Source organism: Hippichthys cyanospilos, chromosome 4, assembly GCF_059441005.1.
Source record: "Hippichthys cyanospilos isolate Australia breed blue-spotted pipefish chromosome 4, RoL_Hcya_1.0, whole genome shotgun sequence".
NCBI classification, from domain to species: Eukaryota; Metazoa; Chordata; class Actinopteri; order Syngnathiformes; family Syngnathidae; genus Hippichthys; species Hippichthys cyanospilos.
In genome coordinates this window covers 1,150,257-1,171,441 of record NC_142372.1, presented here as the reverse complement: position 1 = coordinate 1,171,441, position 21,185 = coordinate 1,150,257, and the positions used below count along the sequence as shown (strand labels likewise).

At 47.2% G+C, this 21,185-nt stretch overlaps 2 protein-coding genes across 4 annotated transcripts in view; both read right to left on the bottom strand.

Moving 5' to 3' along the window:
* Positions 1–12,247: 12,247 nt before the first annotated feature.
* pou4f1 (POU class 4 homeobox 1) lies at positions 12,248–15,344 on the bottom strand. The gene is made up of 2 exons (XM_088413468.1): positions 14,879–15,344; positions 12,248–14,414 (listed from the first exon to the last, which is right to left on the bottom strand). Exons 1-2 carry the CDS (start codon positions 14,999–15,001, stop codon positions 13,398–13,400), a joined length of 1,140 nt encoding a protein of 379 aa, XP_088269594.1. The 5' UTR covers positions 15,002–15,344; the 3' UTR covers positions 12,248–13,397.
* A 586-nt stretch (positions 15,345–15,930) lies between these two features.
* obi1 (ORC ubiquitin ligase 1) overlaps positions 15,931–21,185 on the bottom strand; it is a 48,317-nt gene continuing 43,062 nt past the window's right edge. For 2 of the 3 annotated variants that reach the window (XM_088413467.1, XM_088413466.1), the window contains one exon: positions 15,931–19,934. In XM_088413467.1, coding sequence (XP_088269593.1) covers positions 18,752–19,934 — 1,183 coding nt within the window. In that variant the 3' untranslated portion in view covers positions 15,931–18,751. The remainder of the gene's footprint in view (positions 19,935–21,185) is intronic. The other variant, XR_015865429.1, reaches the window with a different exon arrangement.

Below are 21,185 nucleotides of genomic sequence, written 5' to 3'. Positions count from 1 at the left end.
TTAACTTAACCTGCAAGAAAAATATAACTCACTAAATATAACTGTAACTACGGATTTGAAGACAAGAAAATACAGAGAATTTACAAATGTTGAGGTTGATTCTGTTTCGCTGTAGTTTTGACATTGTCGCCAAACTCTTGGACACAATGACATGGAAAATACCCGAATTTGACCCCCGAATTAAGGGCGCGTCCTATATTTGGGGAATTGCGGTCGTTCGATTTATTGCCGGACAATAATTCGTAAACGCACAATCGTTGGTTTACTGTCATCCCCGAACGAAATCAACTAGCCATCGATGTACCGCTTGTGTAAATAGTCTGGAGTTGTGATCTTTGGGCTGGCAACTCATGCCAAGATGAGTCGGAAAAACTAACAAGCGGCTGTCACTTGTCAGCCGTCAGCCTCCTGACAGGCCGCTGTTGTGGACTTTTCCTCTCATCTCTCCTCCCTCTCTCGCTCGCCCGGCAGTCATCTGAGAGAGCCTTTCTCATCGTGCGCGCATCCTGGCAGAAACTCAACGCCAACCTGTCTCAGGTGAAGGCCTCGGATCACCCCGGCCCGCTCGGTCCGGGCCTGACAGCCGAGCCCAACCGATCGATATCCGGGCGCAGTCAAAGGTGGCTTCTGCCGGGAGGCCGCGGGGGTGCGCTAATTGATGGAAACTCACTGCCGGCTAGCTCGGTGCCCCGCGGCGTTGGAAGGCAGCGAGCTAGGGCCTTCCTCCGCGCCGCGAGGGGAAATAAAGGACGGGCGGGCCCGGCCCGGCCGGGAGTACCGCCCTTTCATGTTCGACGCCCTGCTCTGTTTACCTTAATGGCACTACGGGGATTTACGTATTGGGCACGTGCGCCCGGACGGGTGACACGTACTGGCCCGGAGTGGCGTCCCGCTTTGAAATCGGTGGCGCCTTTCCGTCGGCGAGGCTCGGAAAGCGCGGCGGTTAGGGTCGGCCTTTGAAAAGCGAGAAACGAACAAGAATACCCAAAGACAAAGGTTTACAAAAGCGCGTCGCGCATCGAGATTCTTTTTACGGCACGCAGCAGACTGAAACTCAAGTAGAAACTTAAAACATGCTAGCTTGGCATTGTTTTGATATGCCGCGATGCTGGAACTAATCCTATTTCTTCCTTTATTTATGTAAATTGCAGTTCCCCAAATATAAATGTACTTTTTTCCCCAATATGAAGGCCAAAAGTATGGGTGCGTCCTATTAACGGTAACTTAACGATTAGCTTTCCCTTTATTATGCAACACCAGCCACATAAGCCAAGATTTGACGCCCAGGTGTGCATTTTTATATCTGCCGTATAGTTATAATAATTACCGTAAAGGTACGAGCTAGAGGGTGGACGTGAGTTGGCTGTGAGCAGCCAGTCACCGTTGCAGAGAACGGCAGCTCGTGTTAGCTGAGGTAGTTATGGCATTATTTGGAATAAAAGAAGCAAGCGGGCTGAACCGACGTTCGAGTCCGCCCTTGATCCATACGTGGATATTCCTCAAAAAAGAATGGTTATGATGTCTCCAGCCAACTATTCAACAATATTTTTCGATCCACGTAATGGGCTTTCACAAAACAAGGCTTGCGTCACAGAGTCACTTTTTGAGTCACTTGAGAAAATACGAATTTTCGACAGAATGTTTACAAAGTTGTCCACTTTGCACCTTGTTCAGCAGCCAAAAGGTTCAAATTGTAATCCTAGTGTATGAAAATAAGCAATTAGTAGATGAAAATAAGCAATTAGTAGACAATGTCTGCCGTTGAGAGATGGTGTGCCAAAACGTAAACGCATCTTTAATTCCATTCATTTCATTTAAAACTGCTGTAACTTTGTCGTTTTTTCTGCTACCTCCATGCATTATATATCATTTGAAAGGGAATTAGGAACAGATTTACAATACATCGATTCATTTTCATTTTCAGAGGCACAAGGCTGATGTCGTGAAAACATATAGTATATGCCCCCCCTCCCCGCTTTACTTTGATTTGCTTGTTTCTTCGGAACGCTAATTCGCCGGATGCGGGAATAAAGCATATCCCCCCCCCAAGAAATAAAAGATGATTGGACGCGAAGCCCAGCGACTCGCTTCTTGTTAAGAATATATTGTTATCGTGGAGTCTAAGTGTGCCATGATAATTGCCATCAATAATTGAGTAAGGGGAAATGGCAGGGAGAGCTGCATTCAGGGTTTGCAAAATGTTCCTGAGAGAGGCTGGGATGGACAGTCTGGCCAGCCGGCTAATTCGCCCGCGCTTTAATGTGGCACTGAAGATTAGCTTTACGACTCCGCTCGCCTTGTCCGGGGAGCTCAAACAAACGCGGAAAATACCCGCCTATTGTCACTTGATCGCTCGCTTTCAGGTTTGTGTAACTATGGTTACTGATCGTAATACGGCGCTGGACATCCACTTAGCATAATCGCAACTATTTCCCAATGAAGATTTGTGGTGCGTCGGACCGTCGGCGCCGACAAAAAAATGGCGTGGCAAGCGAGAGCCGCGTGTTTTTTTCCCCTCCGGCTTGAGCTCAGTATACACCATGCGTTCTGCTGACAGGCGTCTTTTGAGAAATGGGAGGTAACGTTGATGCGGAATTAGCTAGGGGGCTCGAGTTTTTAGGAGAGTGCAATCGCCGGGAAAACGGGCCACAGAACGCAAAATCGGTCAAAGTCATTCTTTTCAACCTTGTTGCTGAAACCTTTAGATTCTTCAAATTCCACTGAAAGGCATGTTGATGTGGGAACAGTATTTTGATAGCGACGTCCTGCGGTTGCCATGAAATAGATTCCGTCCACCGCTTTGTTTTCGACCATGGTTGACGTAACGAAAGCGTAGAGGGCAAACTAGGAACGTAGCTTGAGTGAAGAAAAAAAAATCAACGTGGAAAATTAGACCTGGAGCGCTAGCCCTTGAAAACTAGACCTGGAGAACTAGACCTGGAACACGACCTGGGGAATTAGACCTAGAGGACTAGAGATGGAACGCTAGATGTAGAAGGCAACTGGAAACACGACTTGACTGAAGAAAACACTACATCTGAAAAACTGGACTTGGAACACTAGCCCTGGAGAACTAGACCAGAGAACTAGATGTGACGTACGAGTCCTGTAAATTTAGACCTAGTAGACAACTAGGAACGCAGCTTGAATAAAAAGACTCGTTCCGGAAAATGAGATCAGTAGGACTGCGCCTGGAGACTAGAGCTGAAATACAAGACCTGTGAGACTGAAAAATTAAAGCTCGATCGAACATAAAAGTAGAGCAGGAAATCTAGACCTGGAGAACTAGTCCCGCAAAACTTGACTTGAAAGACAAGACCTACAGAACTAAACCTGGAATACTAGACCTGGAGCACTAGACCGGAAGAACTACACCTAGAAAACCAGACCATTAAACATAGACCTAGAAGGCAACTAAGAATACAGCTTGCTCAAAGTTTAAACTCAAGCAGGAAATTTTGACCTGGAGAACTAAACCTGGGAAACTCGCCCTGGAGAACTTGACTTGAAACACTAGACCTACAGAACTAAACCTGGAATAAAAGACCATGAGCAATGGACGTGCGGAACCAGACTTGGAGAACTACATCTAGAAAACCGGACCAAAAAACAGAGACATAGAAGGCAATTAGGACCTCAGCTTGATCGAAGATAAAAACTAGACCAGGAGAACTCAACCTTGAACGCTAGACCAGGTAAAACGTCTTTAAAATGTTCCTTTTTAATTTTAACGTTTTTAAGCCTCGCTGCTGTCTGATGAAGAAGAAGGCGACGACGACTAGACCATTAAGACTAGATTGACGTACAGGACCATAGCAACCGCACGCTAACCCAAGCGATGTATTTTCTGAAGCCCAAACCTATTTGTCCGCTTGCGTTAAGAATTCTACCGGACGGATGGACAGAGAAAGTCAAGTGTGTTTTCCCGAACTTTTCCGAGCGGTCGCCGGAGCCTCTCGTTCATCCTTCCGAGACGCAGGCGTAAATATTTCATCGAGCGCGCGTCCGCTCCTTGTTGATGAGCCGCCTCAATTCGCCCGGGCCCATTCTCACGCCGGCGCCTCGGAAAAGAGCGAGCGCGAAGGGGAAGCCGTTGCCCGCCTTCATTAAAGCGGGCGGATCCGCCGTATAAATCAAAGTGCTTACTGAGCCGCGAAAGTATCGAACCCATCGGAGGCGGCTCAAGCGAGTTAATGAAAATATTAATTAGCCCATGATATAGTGAGTAGCCGGCGCCGACCAATCTGCCGCCGCGGAGAGCGTTTGTTTTAATTGAGTATAATAAGACGCTTAGATCGGGCTCAGTCACTTCATTTGAGCGGGTAATTGACCAATAAAGAGCTACCGCCGCCAATTACAATGACTTAGCATCTGCTTGAGGGACGTAAAACGTCGCTGATACTTTTCGCCTCGGCCGAACTTAAGAGTCCAAGAGGTTACGGGAGTGACTTGGGGTCACGTGACAGGCGGGAGAGATAACGTCATTCCGCAAACGTGGGACGCGGCCTTAAGTTCAGGGTCAAATTCTGGTGTCTTCTTTGTTACCGTGCATACCGACTTTGGCGATGGCGTAAAAACCGTTTGCTGCTCCGACATTCGGCGCCGCCCCGCCCCCTGACCTGGTCGTCAGTCTGCCGTTCTTTTCACGCCGAAAATCGAAACTTCCGTTGCGCCAGGCAACTGCCAACTTCTGGACAAAGTGCCCGCCTCCGCTAAAAACAGAATAAATCTTCATCTGTTCATATCCGTAAGTTATATATTTGTATTATTCTTAAACATGACCAGTATATACCGTTGAATGCGCTCCAAGCATTTGTTTTTCCTTTTCCTTGCGACCCAGCTCGAGGTCATTTTGCCATAAAATCAAAGCTGCGCACCACCTGTGTTCCACCAAGTTTAATTGCGTGAATACGCCAAAAGACGGCAATTAAGAAACGGGTCAAATGGAATGCTTTTCCGTGTTTCCATACCTTGCCACTCTTAATTAGATCCGTCGGAGACATCATGACCTTTCCATAATCTGACGCTGGTTCAGTCCGCTCGCTTCTTTTCTTGAGAATAATGCCGATAACATGAGCTGCCGTTAGCCGCAACAGGCGCTGGCTGCTAATGGCACATGTGCTTTGGGCCTTCATTTTTGAGGAAAAAAAAGTGTGTCTTATATTTGGGGAATTACGTTAAATAGATTCCCTTCCTGTAGTTTTGCATTCCAACGCATGCTATGATATTCATGTGAACTCTTCGCCTCCTCTGTTTTCCTTTTTAATTATTCAGTGCTTTCAGCACCCCGGCTTCCTCGCGCTCCCTCCATCCCAACTCTTTATAACGCCGCTCCTACTGGTCAATATATAGGATGACCATATATGGAGGAGGGCTGTCTCTACCAGACGGATAAAGTTGCACGACAGTCAATCCGGCTAATTGTATAGACCGTGAACGCTTTTCCGGCCGACTGAGACGAACGACCGATCACGCGCCCAATCGCAACTAAGGACAATTTAGGATGTCCAATGCGCCTTCCGCCTGCAAATGCCACACAGGAAGGCCGGAGCCAGACGGATTGGAACTCGGGTCCGTCAACTGTGAGGCGGACGCTGCTGACCCCTGCGGCACCGAGCCGCCCTCAATATAAAGCCGTCCAACACAAACGTAAACTTTACTTCGTTTACGCCGGTTAGTCCAAATGCATCAAAGTGCTTATGAAAAAATTCATTTTTATACTTCAAAATCATCTTGCCGCCCGGATTAAACCCGTTTGCGAGCCAGAACTGGCCCGCGGGCCATATGTTTGATACCGTCCCCCAGACCAGACTGCGCCTGAATGAATGCAGCGCGATTACCGCCATATTGGAGTAAGCTGTCCGTGCCAAGGCGAAATTCCGAGTGGATAAACGCATAAAGAGCGACTCCGAAAAGGCACGCCGGAGTGCCCCGTTGTCGCACGCGCGCAATTAGTGATCCGAGCTCGTGGGCTGCGACGCCACGCCGCCGGAGCGTTCCCCGCTCGGCTCCGATCCGATTGACAGGCTAATCGGCGGCGCGCGGGCCCGGGCTCCGGCTCGGCCCGTCGCGGCCGTCAATCTTCCCGGCCGCCGACCGAGTCCCCCGAGTAATAACGGCAGCGCCGATAGCTCACCTGCGCGCTCGGAAGGCGCGACGCACGGGAGCGTCGCAATCAATGTCAGAACACGTGCTATCGACGAAAGCTGTCAGAAACGGCCGGAACTTACACGGGATCCCGCAGGCGAACCGTGGGCGTGTCAACGTGATTAGCGAGACGACGCGAGATGCAAGAACGCGGGTGTCAAAGTCATTTTCGTGGCGGGCCCTTTTGTAGCTACGATTTCCCTCGTAGGGCCCATATGATGAATAAAACAAGTCCATTTCAATATTGCCTCATTGTATTATGACCGTAGACGACAAATTGAGAGCTTATCAGTTTAGCGGTCGATTTATTGTTGGGGTTACTGTAACGAAACAAAGCAAGAATATGGCGAGTTAAAAATTTTGGAACTGAGTTTAGCAAGGGGACATGGACATTTACGTGACTTGCTTTCGGCGGCCACTTATAATGAGGTGGCGGGTCGGATTTGGCCCGCGGGCCTTGGGTTTGACACCGCATAAAACATAAACAAATAATGCACTATAAATCAACTTTCAACAACCGTTCATTATTTTTTACAGCGTTTATACAGGTAACAGCTTAGTATAAAACTTACCAACCAAACCAAACCAAACCATACCAAATAACCACGTGCATCAAATTTCCTGAAATCCCCCCCCAAAAAAAGATGAAAATTCTTATTTTGTTGGAATAACACTTTACATGACAAAAACTAAGCCTTTTCCGTTGGGGTCATCCGCGCCCCCCCAGGGGGCCCCGCCCCACTATTTAAGATGCACGACCATAACGCCAGGAGGATTTGACTCATAAATAATAAAAGGGTTTTTTTTTTTTTTTTTACTATTTAGCCTGAATTTTAGCAATACGCTCACCCCTATCAAAAATTCAAGGTTTTGACATCATTTTTTCAGTATTTTAGCCAGGGGATAACTAAATGGTCCACCCACGTTGAACTTTGGCATGTTCTCGCCATGGGTGAAATTTCAGCTCCCCGCCGTCTTCTTTCAATACTTTCCCTTTGGCATGTTGTCACCATCTGGGTGAAATTTCAGCTCCCTACAGTCAGCGCTTTGCCTTTGATGCAAAAATGAAAGAATCGGAAAAATATATTTGGCTCGCGCTGAAAAATAGGGTCATCGATTACGAGTCCGTGTCGACAGCGCGCAATAACATGGCCCTATTTTGAGGCCCGGCCAACGGAGCAGAAAGGCTCTTTTGTACGGCGTTGGCCGGCCCACGCTCATTCCGAGAGCTCCATCCGACAGCCGCGTCGCGCGTGGAATATTCCGGTAACCGGATCCCGGGGATGATATTCCAGCCGGAGTAACAAGAGGCCGATGGGACGGCGGCGACCAACGGCGATCGATGACCGGTAAAGCGAGCTCCCCGGCTTGGTTTGCGGCTCGTTCGCGCGTTCGTTTTCCGACGCCTCGTCCTAAAAGTCCGCCCGCGGAAAGCAGCAACGTGCGCGTTCCTCAAGCGGGGTTCAAGAAATGAGCCGAAGCAACCGTCCCGGCCATTCTTTCCTCTACTACAAAAACTCATGAAATATTTAGCGCGCCTCAGTCACCTCTCGCTCTCTCTCCGGCTTTCTCTTTCTCTCTCGCACCGATTTTATAAATATCCCAGCTGAGGAACGTAAACGCCAATGTAAGGTTAGTGTCGAAGTCATTCCCGGCGCGCCACCTTTTTGCACACGTGCGCCGATTGGACTTGAAATGTTATTCCAGTCCCGTTCGACGTGCGTTGCGCACGGAGGTAGCGGGATACAAATTTGACACCCGGCCGGCCAGCCGGCCGGCCGATCGGCAGCTGCCGGCTGTTTAATCAACAGTGATGAATATTTGATGGCGCGGCGGCGGACGAGCCGAGCGGTGGCCGACACTCTCCTCATTATTGAAGTCCGTGTGTACAGAGGAACATATTGAATATCAACGCGTGGAGAAAACCTGCGGTGCCCTCGGAGGAAGCTCGTAGCCTATATACAAAGCCAAATTCTTGAAAACATTGCGGGGCAATTGCCAGCGTTATCAGAGTTAAAGGCAAACAACCCCAGTCAAAACAATCTTTTGCAGAAGAATCTTTTGAAGGCGGTTCCAAGTTTCGCAGTAATACCACAAAAGGGATCGTTTGTGTGTGTGCGTGTCCTTGGGTTTTGCTCCATGGAAAGGACCGTATCCCATGTTTGACTGCCTTTGGGGGGACCACTTCTACTTATGGGGAGCATCTTGGCGGGCCCCGCACGTTCATAACGCTTTATGAGGGTCGAGGCTTACTTTTGGATGGGATTTTGGTTGAAAGTAGGCTAAGGGGAAGGGTTAGGCAACTGTTGTCAAGGTTAAGGTTAGGGTGCGGGGCTAGGAAATTCATCATGTCATTGGGATGGCCCAAATACCATAGAAAAAGAGAAAAAACTGTTTGTCTATCGATGGGTGTGGAAGCAATGACTTTTTATATGATGACATGCATATACGTGTACACTTATATTTATGATGCAATTTTGCATTAGGTTGCTTCATGTTCCAATGGATTCGCTTTTAATTTGAAAAGATAAATCTACTGTATGTCAGTCACGGCATTAAAAAAATATATATATTTGCTACGCTACCCCAGTTAAAATCTTAGTGTAGAAATCTTTTGATATATTAGTTATTTTAAATGAGTTTTACAGTAGTGCTATTTCTACAATTAAAATATGACATTCAGTACAAATCCAGTACCGAATTAAACATTGTATTTTATTTCAAGAAAACTATTTACAAATTGAAATAAGGAAAACGCTGATGGGATGACTTGTCTTGCCCTTTCTATTTGCGGCACGTGCAGGTGTGAGTCCAGAACTGCAGTTCAAAGAGCGCTTAGCCCAAGGCCATGGCAGCGCTTGAGAGGCAGGGTGCGAATGATAAATACTCCAAATGGTGTTTTGCTTGCGTGGCACAATTTGCACCAAATGAGATCTGGTTTGACTTTTGTCTTTTTTATAATAAATAGATGAAATGAGGCGGCGTGTTAGTTCCAGCACATTAAAGCAATTGGACTATTTTCAGTTCAAGTCAGTGAAATGCTGTAATGCCAAAATGGCTGCCATACTCCAATTTAAGAGCTACTTGCACACTGCATCATTCTTATTACTTCCAAAGTCAGTCAGAAAACCATACCCCCCAAAAAGGCTTTTTGTTGTTTATTTTGCATATGGCTGCCTTTGCTTTGGGTGGTTCTTTTTATATGTTTTGAGTAGACAGACAGACAGACAGACAGACAGACAGACAGACAGACAGACAGACAGACAGACAGACAGACAGACAGACAGACAGACTCCAACTATTTGCCCTCCAAGGGAAGTTTTCGACAAAGGCCCACGCAATATTTGCGAGCGCACTTTGCCACTTCCCCAGAATCCATCGGAATATTTTTGCTATGCGGGCGAGCCGCATATCCTTGAAACACGAGTGGCTACATGACAAGAGGTCAGCCCCCCAAGATCAAATATTTTTCTTACTAAATGGCGGATTTATTAGACAAATAAGTTGTTCGTGTGACTTTGAACCCCGCGTGATTGAAATATACCCGTGTGTCAACAGCCAAGCGGTCCCGGGCGATGCATGGCTGCCACCGCGGATTACCGAGCAAATATAATGGGAAATGAGTGCAGATCTGGGGGATCTGCCCCCGCGACGTCAGCCCCCCCCCCGCCCCTCCCCGGTTTGACATTTCCGTCAAAAGGCCACGCAGTCTCACGCCTGCGCATTGTTGCCTCAACCGGGGCCTCGACGGGCGTCGCGATGATTTTCTTCCCGGGGCGCACTCAAGTCGAACAATGTCGGAACCGCGCGACGATTTGCCATTTCTTCCGAGCTTTTTGCGGCGTTCTAATGATCTCATCCATCTCGAGGTGCTGCCGGGACGCCGAAGAGCTGCGATTAGCTCACGGGCCCGCTGACTTCCGCCGCAAAAAAAAAAAAAAAAAAAAGTCAGACGCTCGTAAATCTGAGGTGCGCCGCATGCCTTGCCATAACTTGCGTTGCCTCCAATCATTATTGGGCCACGTCGGAGAAGCTCACGTCGCATCTGTCAGGAATCCAATTTCCTCTTATTTACATCCGCGCTATAGATTAATTACTGGCCTGACTAATGGCCTGAAGGCGTTCAATTCATCAGGCGTGAGAAGGCGAGGAATGACCATCCTGAATATTATTACTAGTATTTATTTACTTCTTTATTTATTTTTGCCTATTTTGATGCTGACTTGTGTGCTATGCACAAAATAAGCGGAATGCATCCGAATCAAATAAATGTTTCGAATTTCGTTCATGTATAAGGCAAAAATTCCAAATGCAAACTTAAAACGACTGATAAAAGCTCTCTCGCAGCCCACACCTAAAAAAGTGTGCGAGCCTTTTCCATTTGGTTCTTTTTATTTTTTACGACCTTTGATGAAAAATGGAGAAAAAAATGGAGAAAAAAATGAAACGAACTGATAACACATACTTTCTATAACTTTTTCCGATCTTTTCAAAACTTTAAATAATATACAGTACCTCAATTATGGTTTTGCTGTATGTTTGTTCAGGAACTGCCAATTAGGACAGCACAATATTTGAAGAAAATGCGAAATGGGTGTTGGATATTATGTTCTAATTTCCTATCCCGATATTTAACGTTTCGCTATAGAGAAATTACATTTGTATCATCTGATGACATACATAACCGATGTTTTAGCAAACTAAGCACACGAGCGAAGTAATTGTACGAATTTACCATTTTTAGATATAGGCATATATTTTTCAGTTGCAAGTCTGTGCGATTCGAACTTGTAATTTTTACATACACGTTTATATATATATATATATATATATATATATATATATATATATATATATATATATATATATATATATATATATATATATATATATATATATATATATATATATATATATATACACACACACGCACACACCTTAATACACGTTAACACACGTTAATAGCCTTAGCGTCTTTAAGAGGACGAAAACCACGATTGTGCGACAAGTAAGACAGTCAGGTCCCCCTAAACGTTCCGGTTAGGGTTCGGGCCCATCAAAGGGGCCGATCAGGTAGGCCTGGACCCGGGCCGGTTATTAATGGCGCTTTAAGGGTTATGATATCGGTGATGAAATATGCGCGTGATTAATAGAGGCCTCTGTCGTAACAGGCTGACATATGGTAGGCGAGCCAGCTGGGGACGGAACCTCAGGCATCCCCTCCGGCCATTAACATATTAGAGGCTATTGTGCAGGCAGAGAGTCCGACTTGATCGGCGAGCCCCTGTGCAGCGAGACAGCAGCCCAGAGCTGTTTGATACAGCTTTTCAATAATGCATCAGCGGAGCTGTTCGCGCCGCTCAAATCATCGCCGCGTGCGTGCGTGCGTGCGTGCCCCCGCGCGCGCGCGCGCAGTCTTCCAAACAACATGCAAATGGTAGATTCCATCAAACTCGTTGAAACGCCGTCCGAGCTTTGAAAACATTCGGCCCGAGCACGCTTTGTGCGATGACGGCAATTGTGAATGCATAAAAAAGGGCGAACGTGTAAAATAGGATAGACTCACCCACGTTACGCTTTCGAAGGTGGATTTCTGTGCCACTCGGGGATTTTTTTTCCCCTCTTCTGGATGATAACCCTGAAAGCGAGACAGTGTTCTATCAACGTTGTCTCCAATTGCATCGGGAGAGGTTCACAAAAAATGGGAGAAAAATCCTGTCACAGAGAAAAACTGAAAACATTTTCAAAATAAATACATACGTTCAGAAATATTTGCATCTTTTAAATCATATATATATATATATATATATATATATATATATATATATATATATATATATATATATATATATATACACACACACACACTCAAATCACCTCTAATCACACAGCATATGCCTATTCGCATTTTAAACAATCAACATCTTTGCTTGGTTTTCATCATTGACTTTATAAAGACGTATTTTATGAAGTATATCGAAAGACTTGACAAGCAACGGTGCATTTTCTTGATTTTCGACCCATTTAAAGCGTTTTGACATTAGGTATCACATGATTTTTTTGTAATCCGTGGGCCAGACACAATCAACCAGAGGCAAACTTTAGTTTTTCAATTTATTAGAAGATTGCTGGAACACACCTCCCTGGTGAATTTGGCGTACAGGATGAAAAATACAATCGAAAGGAAAAAAAAGGGCAAAAGAAAATTGTTTTTATGATCTCGTCGCCGCAGCTTTGTAAACATATTTGTGCACAAAGTAAAAAAAAAAAATCGTACTTACAAGGTTCCCTTCACATTTAACACGACAAACAAGGCGGTGATGTTGATGTGAAAACAGGCAGTTAACAGTGACCGACAACCATCACAAGGCAAGTTCTAGTGCAGTATAGCCAGCTCTACTGGATCCGGAGGATTCCCGACATTTCCTCTTCCAAATGCATAGAGTGCTCGCACTGCAAACTAAAACACAGAAAGTATACATTTCGCTTTTGTTTCCATCGGCAGACAAGGCTTTTTTTGCGATGCCAAAAAGTGTCCACCGAGCCTATCGTTGAAGTTCTATAACACAACTTCCAATCCTGTGATAAAGTGATGTTTGTATTTACAAAACACGTGGACGTTTCTTATAAATAAAGGTTCATTTGTGCAAATCGAAAAGTGAGCCTATAGAGGATTAAAAAAAAAACTGCTGCATTCGGATCCACGCAGGCCTAAATTTTCCTCGAAATTTCGCAAAGGAATTTGAATTATAGCAGCCTCGGAAATGGTAAATAAATAATATCGATGAATAAATAAACGGCCGTGTGGATTATTCTAGAACAACAACGACGGAAGTCAAACCCAAAAAACACAGTACGACAATCAATGAGGTAATTTGTGAATGGCTATTAGTTCAAATAATAGGCCTGTTCGGAGAAATTAATAGATATCATTTTCCCTTTCTCGCGTGTTTGAAAAAAAGGCAACGTGGACGTCGCTCAACTTCTTTTTTTTTTCGTTCCTCGGCGGGGAACGGCGCAAGGTGGGTGTCATCTGATATTTGCATACTTCACATTCACCGATAACGTGAAAAAATAATGAATATATACGAAGCCTCGACCGAAGCCCATTGCGCAGCGGCGAATAAAGTCGCCGGAGACAAAAAGACTGAAAATGGTCTCCTTCCGCGTGTCCGTTGGTCCCCAAATTCAGCCGCAGCAACTTTTCGCCCGTCTTTGCGTTGACCTCGTTGTTTTGTTTTGCTTTCCCATCAGTGGGCGGCGGAAAATTTCAAGCGTTTCTGCTTTTGTCTTTGGTTGCAAAACCACACTCGCACCACGTTCTTTTTCAAGTCCAACTTCTCGGCGATGGCGGCGATTTTCTCCGAGGAGGGCCGCGGCTGCACGGCGAAGTAGGCCTCCAGGGACCTCTTCTCCGGAGCCGCGATGGAGGTCCTCTTGCGTTTCTTTTCGCCCCCGTTGAAAATGTCCGGCTTGCTCATTTTCTCCCGCTGGGCCCCCTCGGCCTCCTCCAGCCACGCCTGCAGGATGGGCTTGAGCGCGATCATGTTGTTGTGCGACAGAGTCAACGACTCGAAGCGGCAGATTGTACTTTGGCTGAGCGAGCCCACGCCGGGGATTTTCAGGTTGGCCAGCGCGCCCCCCACGTCCGCTTGGGTCACCCCCAGTTTGATCCTCCGCTGCTTGAAGCGCTCCGCGAAGGCCTCCAGCTCCCTGGGGTCCGTGTCCGAGTCGTTGATGGACGGCAGGCCGCCGCCGGGAAGCCCGGGGGGGCCCACCTGGCTCCCCCCGTGGTGACCCGGTAAGAGGCCGTGGTGGCTGAGGGGCGAGTTCATGCTCATGGCCGCCTGGTGCGAGAGGTGGCTCAGGCCGTGCATGTGGGAGTGCGCGTGCGCGGCGGCACCGGAGAGGAGCGCGCCTCCGCCGCCGCCGCCGCCGCCTCCTCCTCCTCCTCCGCCGCCGCCTCCCCCGCCGCCTCCGGCCCCGTCGTGCGCGCTGGACATGAGGGCGAGAGAGGGCGAGCCGATGTGGTCCATTAAGTCCGGGGGTTCCAGGTTCTGATGGTGGTGGTGGTGGTGGTGATGGTGGTGGTGGGCCAGAGGCACCGTGGACGTGGACGAGCACGGCACGGTGCTCATGGTGTGGTACGTGGCGTCCGGCTTGAACGGGTGCGCCTTGCCCTGGGACACGGCGATGTCCACCGCCGCCAGAGCCTCGGCCCGGGCCAGGAGGGTCTCGTCCAGGCTGGCGAAAATGTTGCTTTGCAGCTGCGGGCCCACAGGAAAAAAAAAAAAAAAAAAAAAAGTCACGAAGAACATTAATAAATGCATCTGTCATTTGGGACTTGGGCGTTCCGCCACAAGACCAACGCTTTCACGTGCGCATTCAACAAATTCCTCTATTATTTTTTCCAAATTTCATACATAATTATACCTTTGATTTTTTTTTACTGATGCAAAAAAACTAGCCCCGCACGTTCAAAGAACACGACGGTCCACGAACTCACAACAAACCGGCAGAGGCACCGCCGAACCCCTGAGACCGTCTCACCGAACCCTTAAGGGTTCTATCGAACTTCGGCTACAGAAACGCAAGCTTTTCAAGCAAAAAAAAAATGGAAAAAAACACGCAACGAAATAAACATTAGGCGCCACCGCAATTCCGCGCAGTCGCCGCGTTCTGGTTTAGCGTAGCAAAACTCGCAAGTTTTCGAAGATTTTTTTGAATTTACCTGTGGAGTTTGCAGGCAGGCTCTCCGTATCGCCTCCGAGCTGGAATGCAGGGTGGTGTACTTGTGCTCCGGTAGCGAGGGATGCATGGCGAAGTGCGCCTGTTTGCTGTTCATGGACATCATCTTGGCGAGCGTCTCCAATGAAAGTGCGCGCGGCGGAGCAAACGGCCGAAAGAGCCCGAAAAGGCAGCCCTTGACACCGCCAGTGATCCCCCCTCTTTTTTTTTTTTTGTTTTGTTTTTTTGCTCCTGTGCGCTTGCCGAGCGCGCAAGTCTCGCGTGCGCCGACTCGAGCGAGCCTTGAGCTCGGAGATCACACAGACGCCTGCAGTCTCTCACGCGCACTTTATCTGTCGACTGTGTTTCCCACTGCTGGGATGAGAGAGCCTCTTACACCTGAGCGCCTCAGATCTCGTCAAGCCCAGCCCGGCTGCTCTCGCGAGACATAAAGTGCCAGAGCAGTGAAGAGGCTGACAGATTCAAAAAAAAAAAAGTGCTCTCGGGGCATGCAGTCAGGAGACGAAGCGTCTGCGGTTTTTTAAGGGCTGATGCCACGGAAGTGGCTGGCCTGCCTCTTCATTCTTTGTGATGGCAAGCGAAAAACACAGCGCGCTTCATTTCGCTGCGCCGGACATCCGATTTTAGCCGTGTCTCCACCCACTGGGGTTTTGTCCCCGGCGGAGAATTTGATTCAAATGATGGCAGATTGACATCTTCGGGCATAAATATTGGGACTCGCATTTAAGTAATGTAGTTTGTTATTAAATGTTTTGGGCTGAAGAAACGATAAACAAAGACAACAACACCCTGCCCCCGTTAATAAATGCATAACCTAATGCAGTCCCCCTCTAGCCGCATCGTGTTCCAATTAATTTGCTTTTAAACTGAAAAGAAAAATGCCAAGGCCAAATAGAAGTAGAGTATGTGGCAGGGGTATCCAAACCTTTTCAGTTGAGGACCACATTTAGAAAAAAGGATGCGGGGCCACTTAAAAAATAATCAGCTTTAATTCATTAGCAATTAATATATATTTTTTTCCATCCAATTTGAAAAACTGCTACAGAGCAGCTTTGTGTTTCAAGAGTTCTCAAGATTTGGGGCACAGTACCCCACTTGACCGGATCTCTATCGACATTGAACACCTGCCGAATCCCACCTTCATAATTGGAATCAAAACCAGAGAAAGCTTTTGTAAGAGGTCCATTCTTGAAAGTGACTTGAGGTTCAGTGATGTGATCGTTTCATAAACAGTAACCTCGACACACAAGTGGATGAAAATTTGAAGCAAACTTCGGCTTGTGAAATGGAATGATTTCTTTCCACTGGTGTTTGGAAAAGAAATTGTGGCCATACAATTCAATGAATTATTTTTTTGCTTTATTTTAGCAGGCCATCAGTCCTTTTCCGTTTACGCTGGGGGCCAATAAATGAACGGCGGGCCCTGAACGGTCCCAGGGCCAGTCCGGACACCCCCGATTTATGCTACGTCCTACCGATGGGAAAACGAAGCTTCATGAAGCACCTATTGTTAGTTTACACCTTCAGATGGCGGTCCGCCGAAAAGCGAATCGTGAGTCATTGTTTGGACATCCCCGATTTATGCAACCTACTCGTGATGGGGAAACGAGGTTCTGATTGGCAGTCTTGAAAATGTATTTTACACTTCCGTCATTTGAAATGAGAGTTCACTTTTTTTTTCTTCCTCTGTGATCTAGATCAGCACAGTAACACAATGTATCTCATATTTCTCAATGGAGAATAGGAAACTAGAAATGCAAAGACATATTTCATCCACTTTGGCCAAGGTAAAAGGGAATCCGGATGGACAAAAACAAGTTGAGCTCAATGTCAGAGGCGTCTTCATCCTGACTTGAGCACTGAGCAAATTGATTTCATACTCCGGCGTAACCTTGTACAGTCTTTACCTAAATTAATGAATCTCAATGAATGAACACTTCATTTATTCAAAGCACAACGGTTGTCCAATTAAAATTTCATGCCGGTGATTAGCGGTATGTGAAATACACGTGATATGGTTACATTTGCATAATAAAGTGCCTTTCCGCTACAATTGAATTACGGTGTTTGTGTGTGCGTGTGTGAAAGCTCGCGTGTCGCGCTGATTTGCATCAAGCGCTCAGCTGTAGGAAACGGACACTTTTTTAACTTTAAATGAATACCGAGATTCCGCAAATATGGGAGGGATCCTTGATTTGGGGGTCAAATTCGGGTGACTGTTGCAAGAAAGAATACGGCCGATATAAAAATGCTCATTTGTGCGTCAAAACTGGCCTTATGTGGCTGATGGATCAATCTTTCAAGAATGGAGTTGAAGCAAAAAAAAAATAATTCAGCATTTGAAGGACGCACCGTACATTGGGCCTTCAATTTGGGGGGAAAAAAAGTGACCTTTTTGAGGTATTAGGGTAAACTACAATGGAGGAAGTGCCACAGGAAATCAATTTGTGAACAATTAGTGATGTCATTCAGCAAAAGTTTCAACATTAAAACGAAGGAAGTCAAATTCAACATAGCATTTCCGCCGAGTTTAAGACGTTGTTTTTTTCCCTTCAATTCCGTATGAGTTTTTTTTTCAGTAGATTGCCATCTTGCATAACTTACAACTTCTACGACCAAAAAAAAAAGGATTGACAGTAAATGTGACAACAGCAGACTGAACAAAACAGAGGCCATTTGTCTTCCAACATTCCATTTTTGAAACTCATTCAATCCCAAAGATATTTTATGCTTTTGTTTGTTTTTAATAATCCAGGCATTCAATCCCAGGAAACTTGCTCTATATTTTGTTTTCATATTTTAGAAGTGCGTTTGGCTAAAGAAAGGCCTTAAAAAAAAAGGCTGGTAGTAAATGAGTTGAGCACTAAAGTAAAAGATTACTTCAGTACTTATGTAACTGAATACTCCAGGTTGTTAATAAGAGTAATTCATTCCTTTAGGTAATCAAATACTAGTCATTTCCTTTGTGTACTTAAGTGCTCATTAATACCTGAGGTAATCGATTTGTAATCAATGACTTCAGCACTTGAGTACCCAAGTACTTCATTTCTTGATTACCGAGAGTACTCAATTATCACTGGTACTTGATTACCTAAAGTAATTTCTTACTAGGGCAACAATACTTCAGCTGCCTAATGAAAGTAGATTTATTACTTTAGGTAATCAAATACGAATCATTTTCTTTGTGACAAATGCAAAAGTAATGGATTACTATCATACATTAGGAGCATAAAGAAATAATTACTTTTAATATTTTAGTACGCAAAGTAACTAATTACACATCCACTTTTTTTTGTTTTCAGCAACGATGTGTCCAATGCTTGGCCACTCCTCGAAATGTTCCGATTTGTCACTTGCTGTCGACTGAAATTGAAATCAAGGCTCAGGTAACAACCGATCGTGGTTCACCCGTTTTTTTTTAGTTTGGTCACGTGACACCCACAACCCGAGCTCGTAAATAATCGCGCTTAATTAATCGCAACTGCGAAGTCATTTTCGGATGACAGCAGCCGACGAAACGGCCGCCTCCCTGGGATGGATAAAAGATACATCGGATTATGAACCAGCAATTTTGAGGTTAACTTTGCCCTTAAGTCAAAAATTTATATTTATCAATTTACTCCAATATTTGGGGAAGAAAATGTAAATAAGCAGACTGGATTCAACGTATGGACTTTGGCATAATTATGCCTTTAGGATTGATGGCGCCAGTCCTAAATACAGTCCTTTGCCCAGATATTTGAAAGAAAAAAAAAACAGTAAATAACTTGCCAACGACCGTCAAGACGTATAATTCCGTCTTTGGGATTGAAGGAGCTGGTAGGAAAGACCTCGCGAGCGAGCACATCGAAAGAGTTCACATGAGCTTTGAAAGTTTGGTGGGACTGCTTGCGTTAAAGGGGCTGTGGGACTTCCTCTTTGCCGGCTGTCCAGCGTTGAGCGTTTGTCTGTCTCTTGATGCGTCCGCAGCTTTTCCACACGGGGAGGACGCGCCGGCATCCCGGGGCCGGCCCGCCGGACCGAGGGAGAGGGAGAGGGAGGCGGAGGGACCGGCGGCGGCCGCCGCATCAAAGAGCAAATCGAAGGAGAGCTCTTCGGCGTGAGACGTCCCGCCGCGATCCTCCGCCACGCGGTCGTCCGCGTCCGGGAGACGTCCTCCTCCGGGACGGCCGGCGCAAGCCTCGGCCGAGCGGCTCCGCGTTTCCGGGACGACGGCGCGGTCCGGGGACCCCGGCGACGGCTGAGAACCGCGGCTGCTGGAGCTCTCCCCGTCCAGCATCATGGAGTCCAACTCGGAGATTTTGTCCAGATAAGCCGCGTCCATGGAGGCCTCGCTGGAATTTTCCCGACTGGGACCGGGAGACGAGCGCCCGTGTGATTTGGAGAGCTTCCAGGGTCCCCAAAACAGGGTCTCGACCGGGTCGGCGTCGGCGGGATTTTGAGGCAAACATTTGGGGAACAAGTCCCCGGCGGCGAAGGGGCGTTCCGAGGCGGGCCCGCCGCCGTCGAAATCCAGCCTCCGCAGATGAGGCGCGAAGGCCACTTTCTTCTCGCGCACGCCGGGGCTCCTCAGAGTCAGCGAGCGGAAGGCCGAGGACGGCGTGGAGGGCGGCGGGTCCGAGGAGCCGCCGTCCAAGCCCCCGCCCAAGCCCCCGCCCTTTTCGGGGAGTCCGCCCGGGTTTCGGGGAGAGTCCCGGCCATCCGACGGGAACGTCAAAGAGCGGGTCTCGGAAAGGGTCAAAGCCTGGTCCCGGGGACGGCCGCGGACGGAGTCCCGCTCGGTGTCGCTCAGGCTCATCATCATCATTTGGATCTTTTGCTGCCGGCTCAGAGACTCCGAGGCGGGCGGGTTCCTCTCGGGCGAGTTCCTCTTGCGCGACTCCTGCAACTCGCCGCACCTCTTCTCGGAAATCCTGACCCGGTTCTCCAAGTCGTCGATGTACTGGTCGCCGCGCTCCAGGGCCCGCTTCAGGTGCTCCGCGTCTCGCTGGTACTGCTGGATTTTGGCCTCTAGGGCGGCCACGGTAAAACGGCCGAACCTGAGGACGGATCGGGTTGGAAAGTGTTTGCTTTCGCGCTTTCAAAATTTCAAATGGGACGCCTGCGAGCCGAAAGACCAGCGAAAAGACTTCGACCCCCGTGGGAAAAGAGCATTTTGCTACCGCGGAGGACGAGTCGAGGTTTTTGTCCTCCCTTTCGACCCCGGTATTGGGGTGGGGGTTGGAGGGGATTTATACCCGCATAACTCAAAGCAGAACCATTTTCCACATATCTGTGTTTGAATAACATTCATTCAAGGCGTCAAATGATTTGATGTACAGTAGAAGTCCTGGACAACTAAATCGTGTTTGCAGCCAGACATTTTTCACTTTAGGCAACACTCGTAAACGTAAAACACACGCGCAATCTGAAAACAAAACCAACCATGTAGCACACATTGAAAGAAAAAAAAAAAATTGCCAAATGTACAATAAGCATTCATTTTCATACTTGTATCAATTCTTGCATAATGTCTTCTTTGACATCTTTCATCTTTCTTATTTTTCTCCTGTCTTCTGTTTTCGCTGGGGTGAATTTGGATGCGAGGCAAACGCTGGGAAAAACATTTCTTTTTATGCAACAGGGGGGGTAAGAACGAGCTACAATGCACAGATTTTTTTTTTTTTTCATACATGCAGGTTTCGTTGCAGAGAGAGTTTTGCTGGACCTCTATTTTGATATAGTTTGCATCTGTTTTAGAGTGTTTGCACAGAACATTGCAAAAATTCACTTTTGTCAAGCGCTACCTATTGGCTTTTTGTTGTCAACACGGATGTTTTTTTTTTTTTTTACGGATTATGGAAAGGGAAGGTCGGCTCGACTTGTCTCGCTCAGCCCTTGGGCGTGGGCTTCAACAGGCCGGCACGGACGTGGCCACGTGGGAGGAGAAACAGCAAAGGGCGAGCTCCCGCGCCGCGATCTCACAACGGCGGTCGCGTCCCAAGCCAGATGATCGGAGAATCAACTCCGGCAAATCGGTCGGGTCCGAAGAGGGCCGCTCGTCCAAGAGTAACGAGGACATTTGAACAAATGACGACCCAAAAGAAGAGGAGCTTTTTGGCGCGTGAGAGTGATTTTCAGACAAACTAATACTCAGCCGCATCAAAAAAATAAAGCGTTGAAACTTGGAATCATTTTACTGTTGCTCATTTTTATATGGCAGCTGGACACGGCGCCTTTAGAAGCCGCCGCCGTACGGTACAGGATACTCCCTCGCAGGAATATCATCGGAAGGCGATCACACCGGCGTC

Excerpts from the sequence above, each read along its gene's own strand:
- pou4f1 (XM_088413468.1), bottom strand. The coding sequence starts at position 15,001 with ATGATGTCCATGAACAGCAAACAGGCGCACTTCGCCATGCATCCCTCG. Across the intron at positions 14,415-14,878 it reads CCTGCCTGCAAACTCCACAG|CTGCAAAGCAACATTTTCGC; the intron begins GTAAATTCAAAA and ends GTGGGCCCGCAG.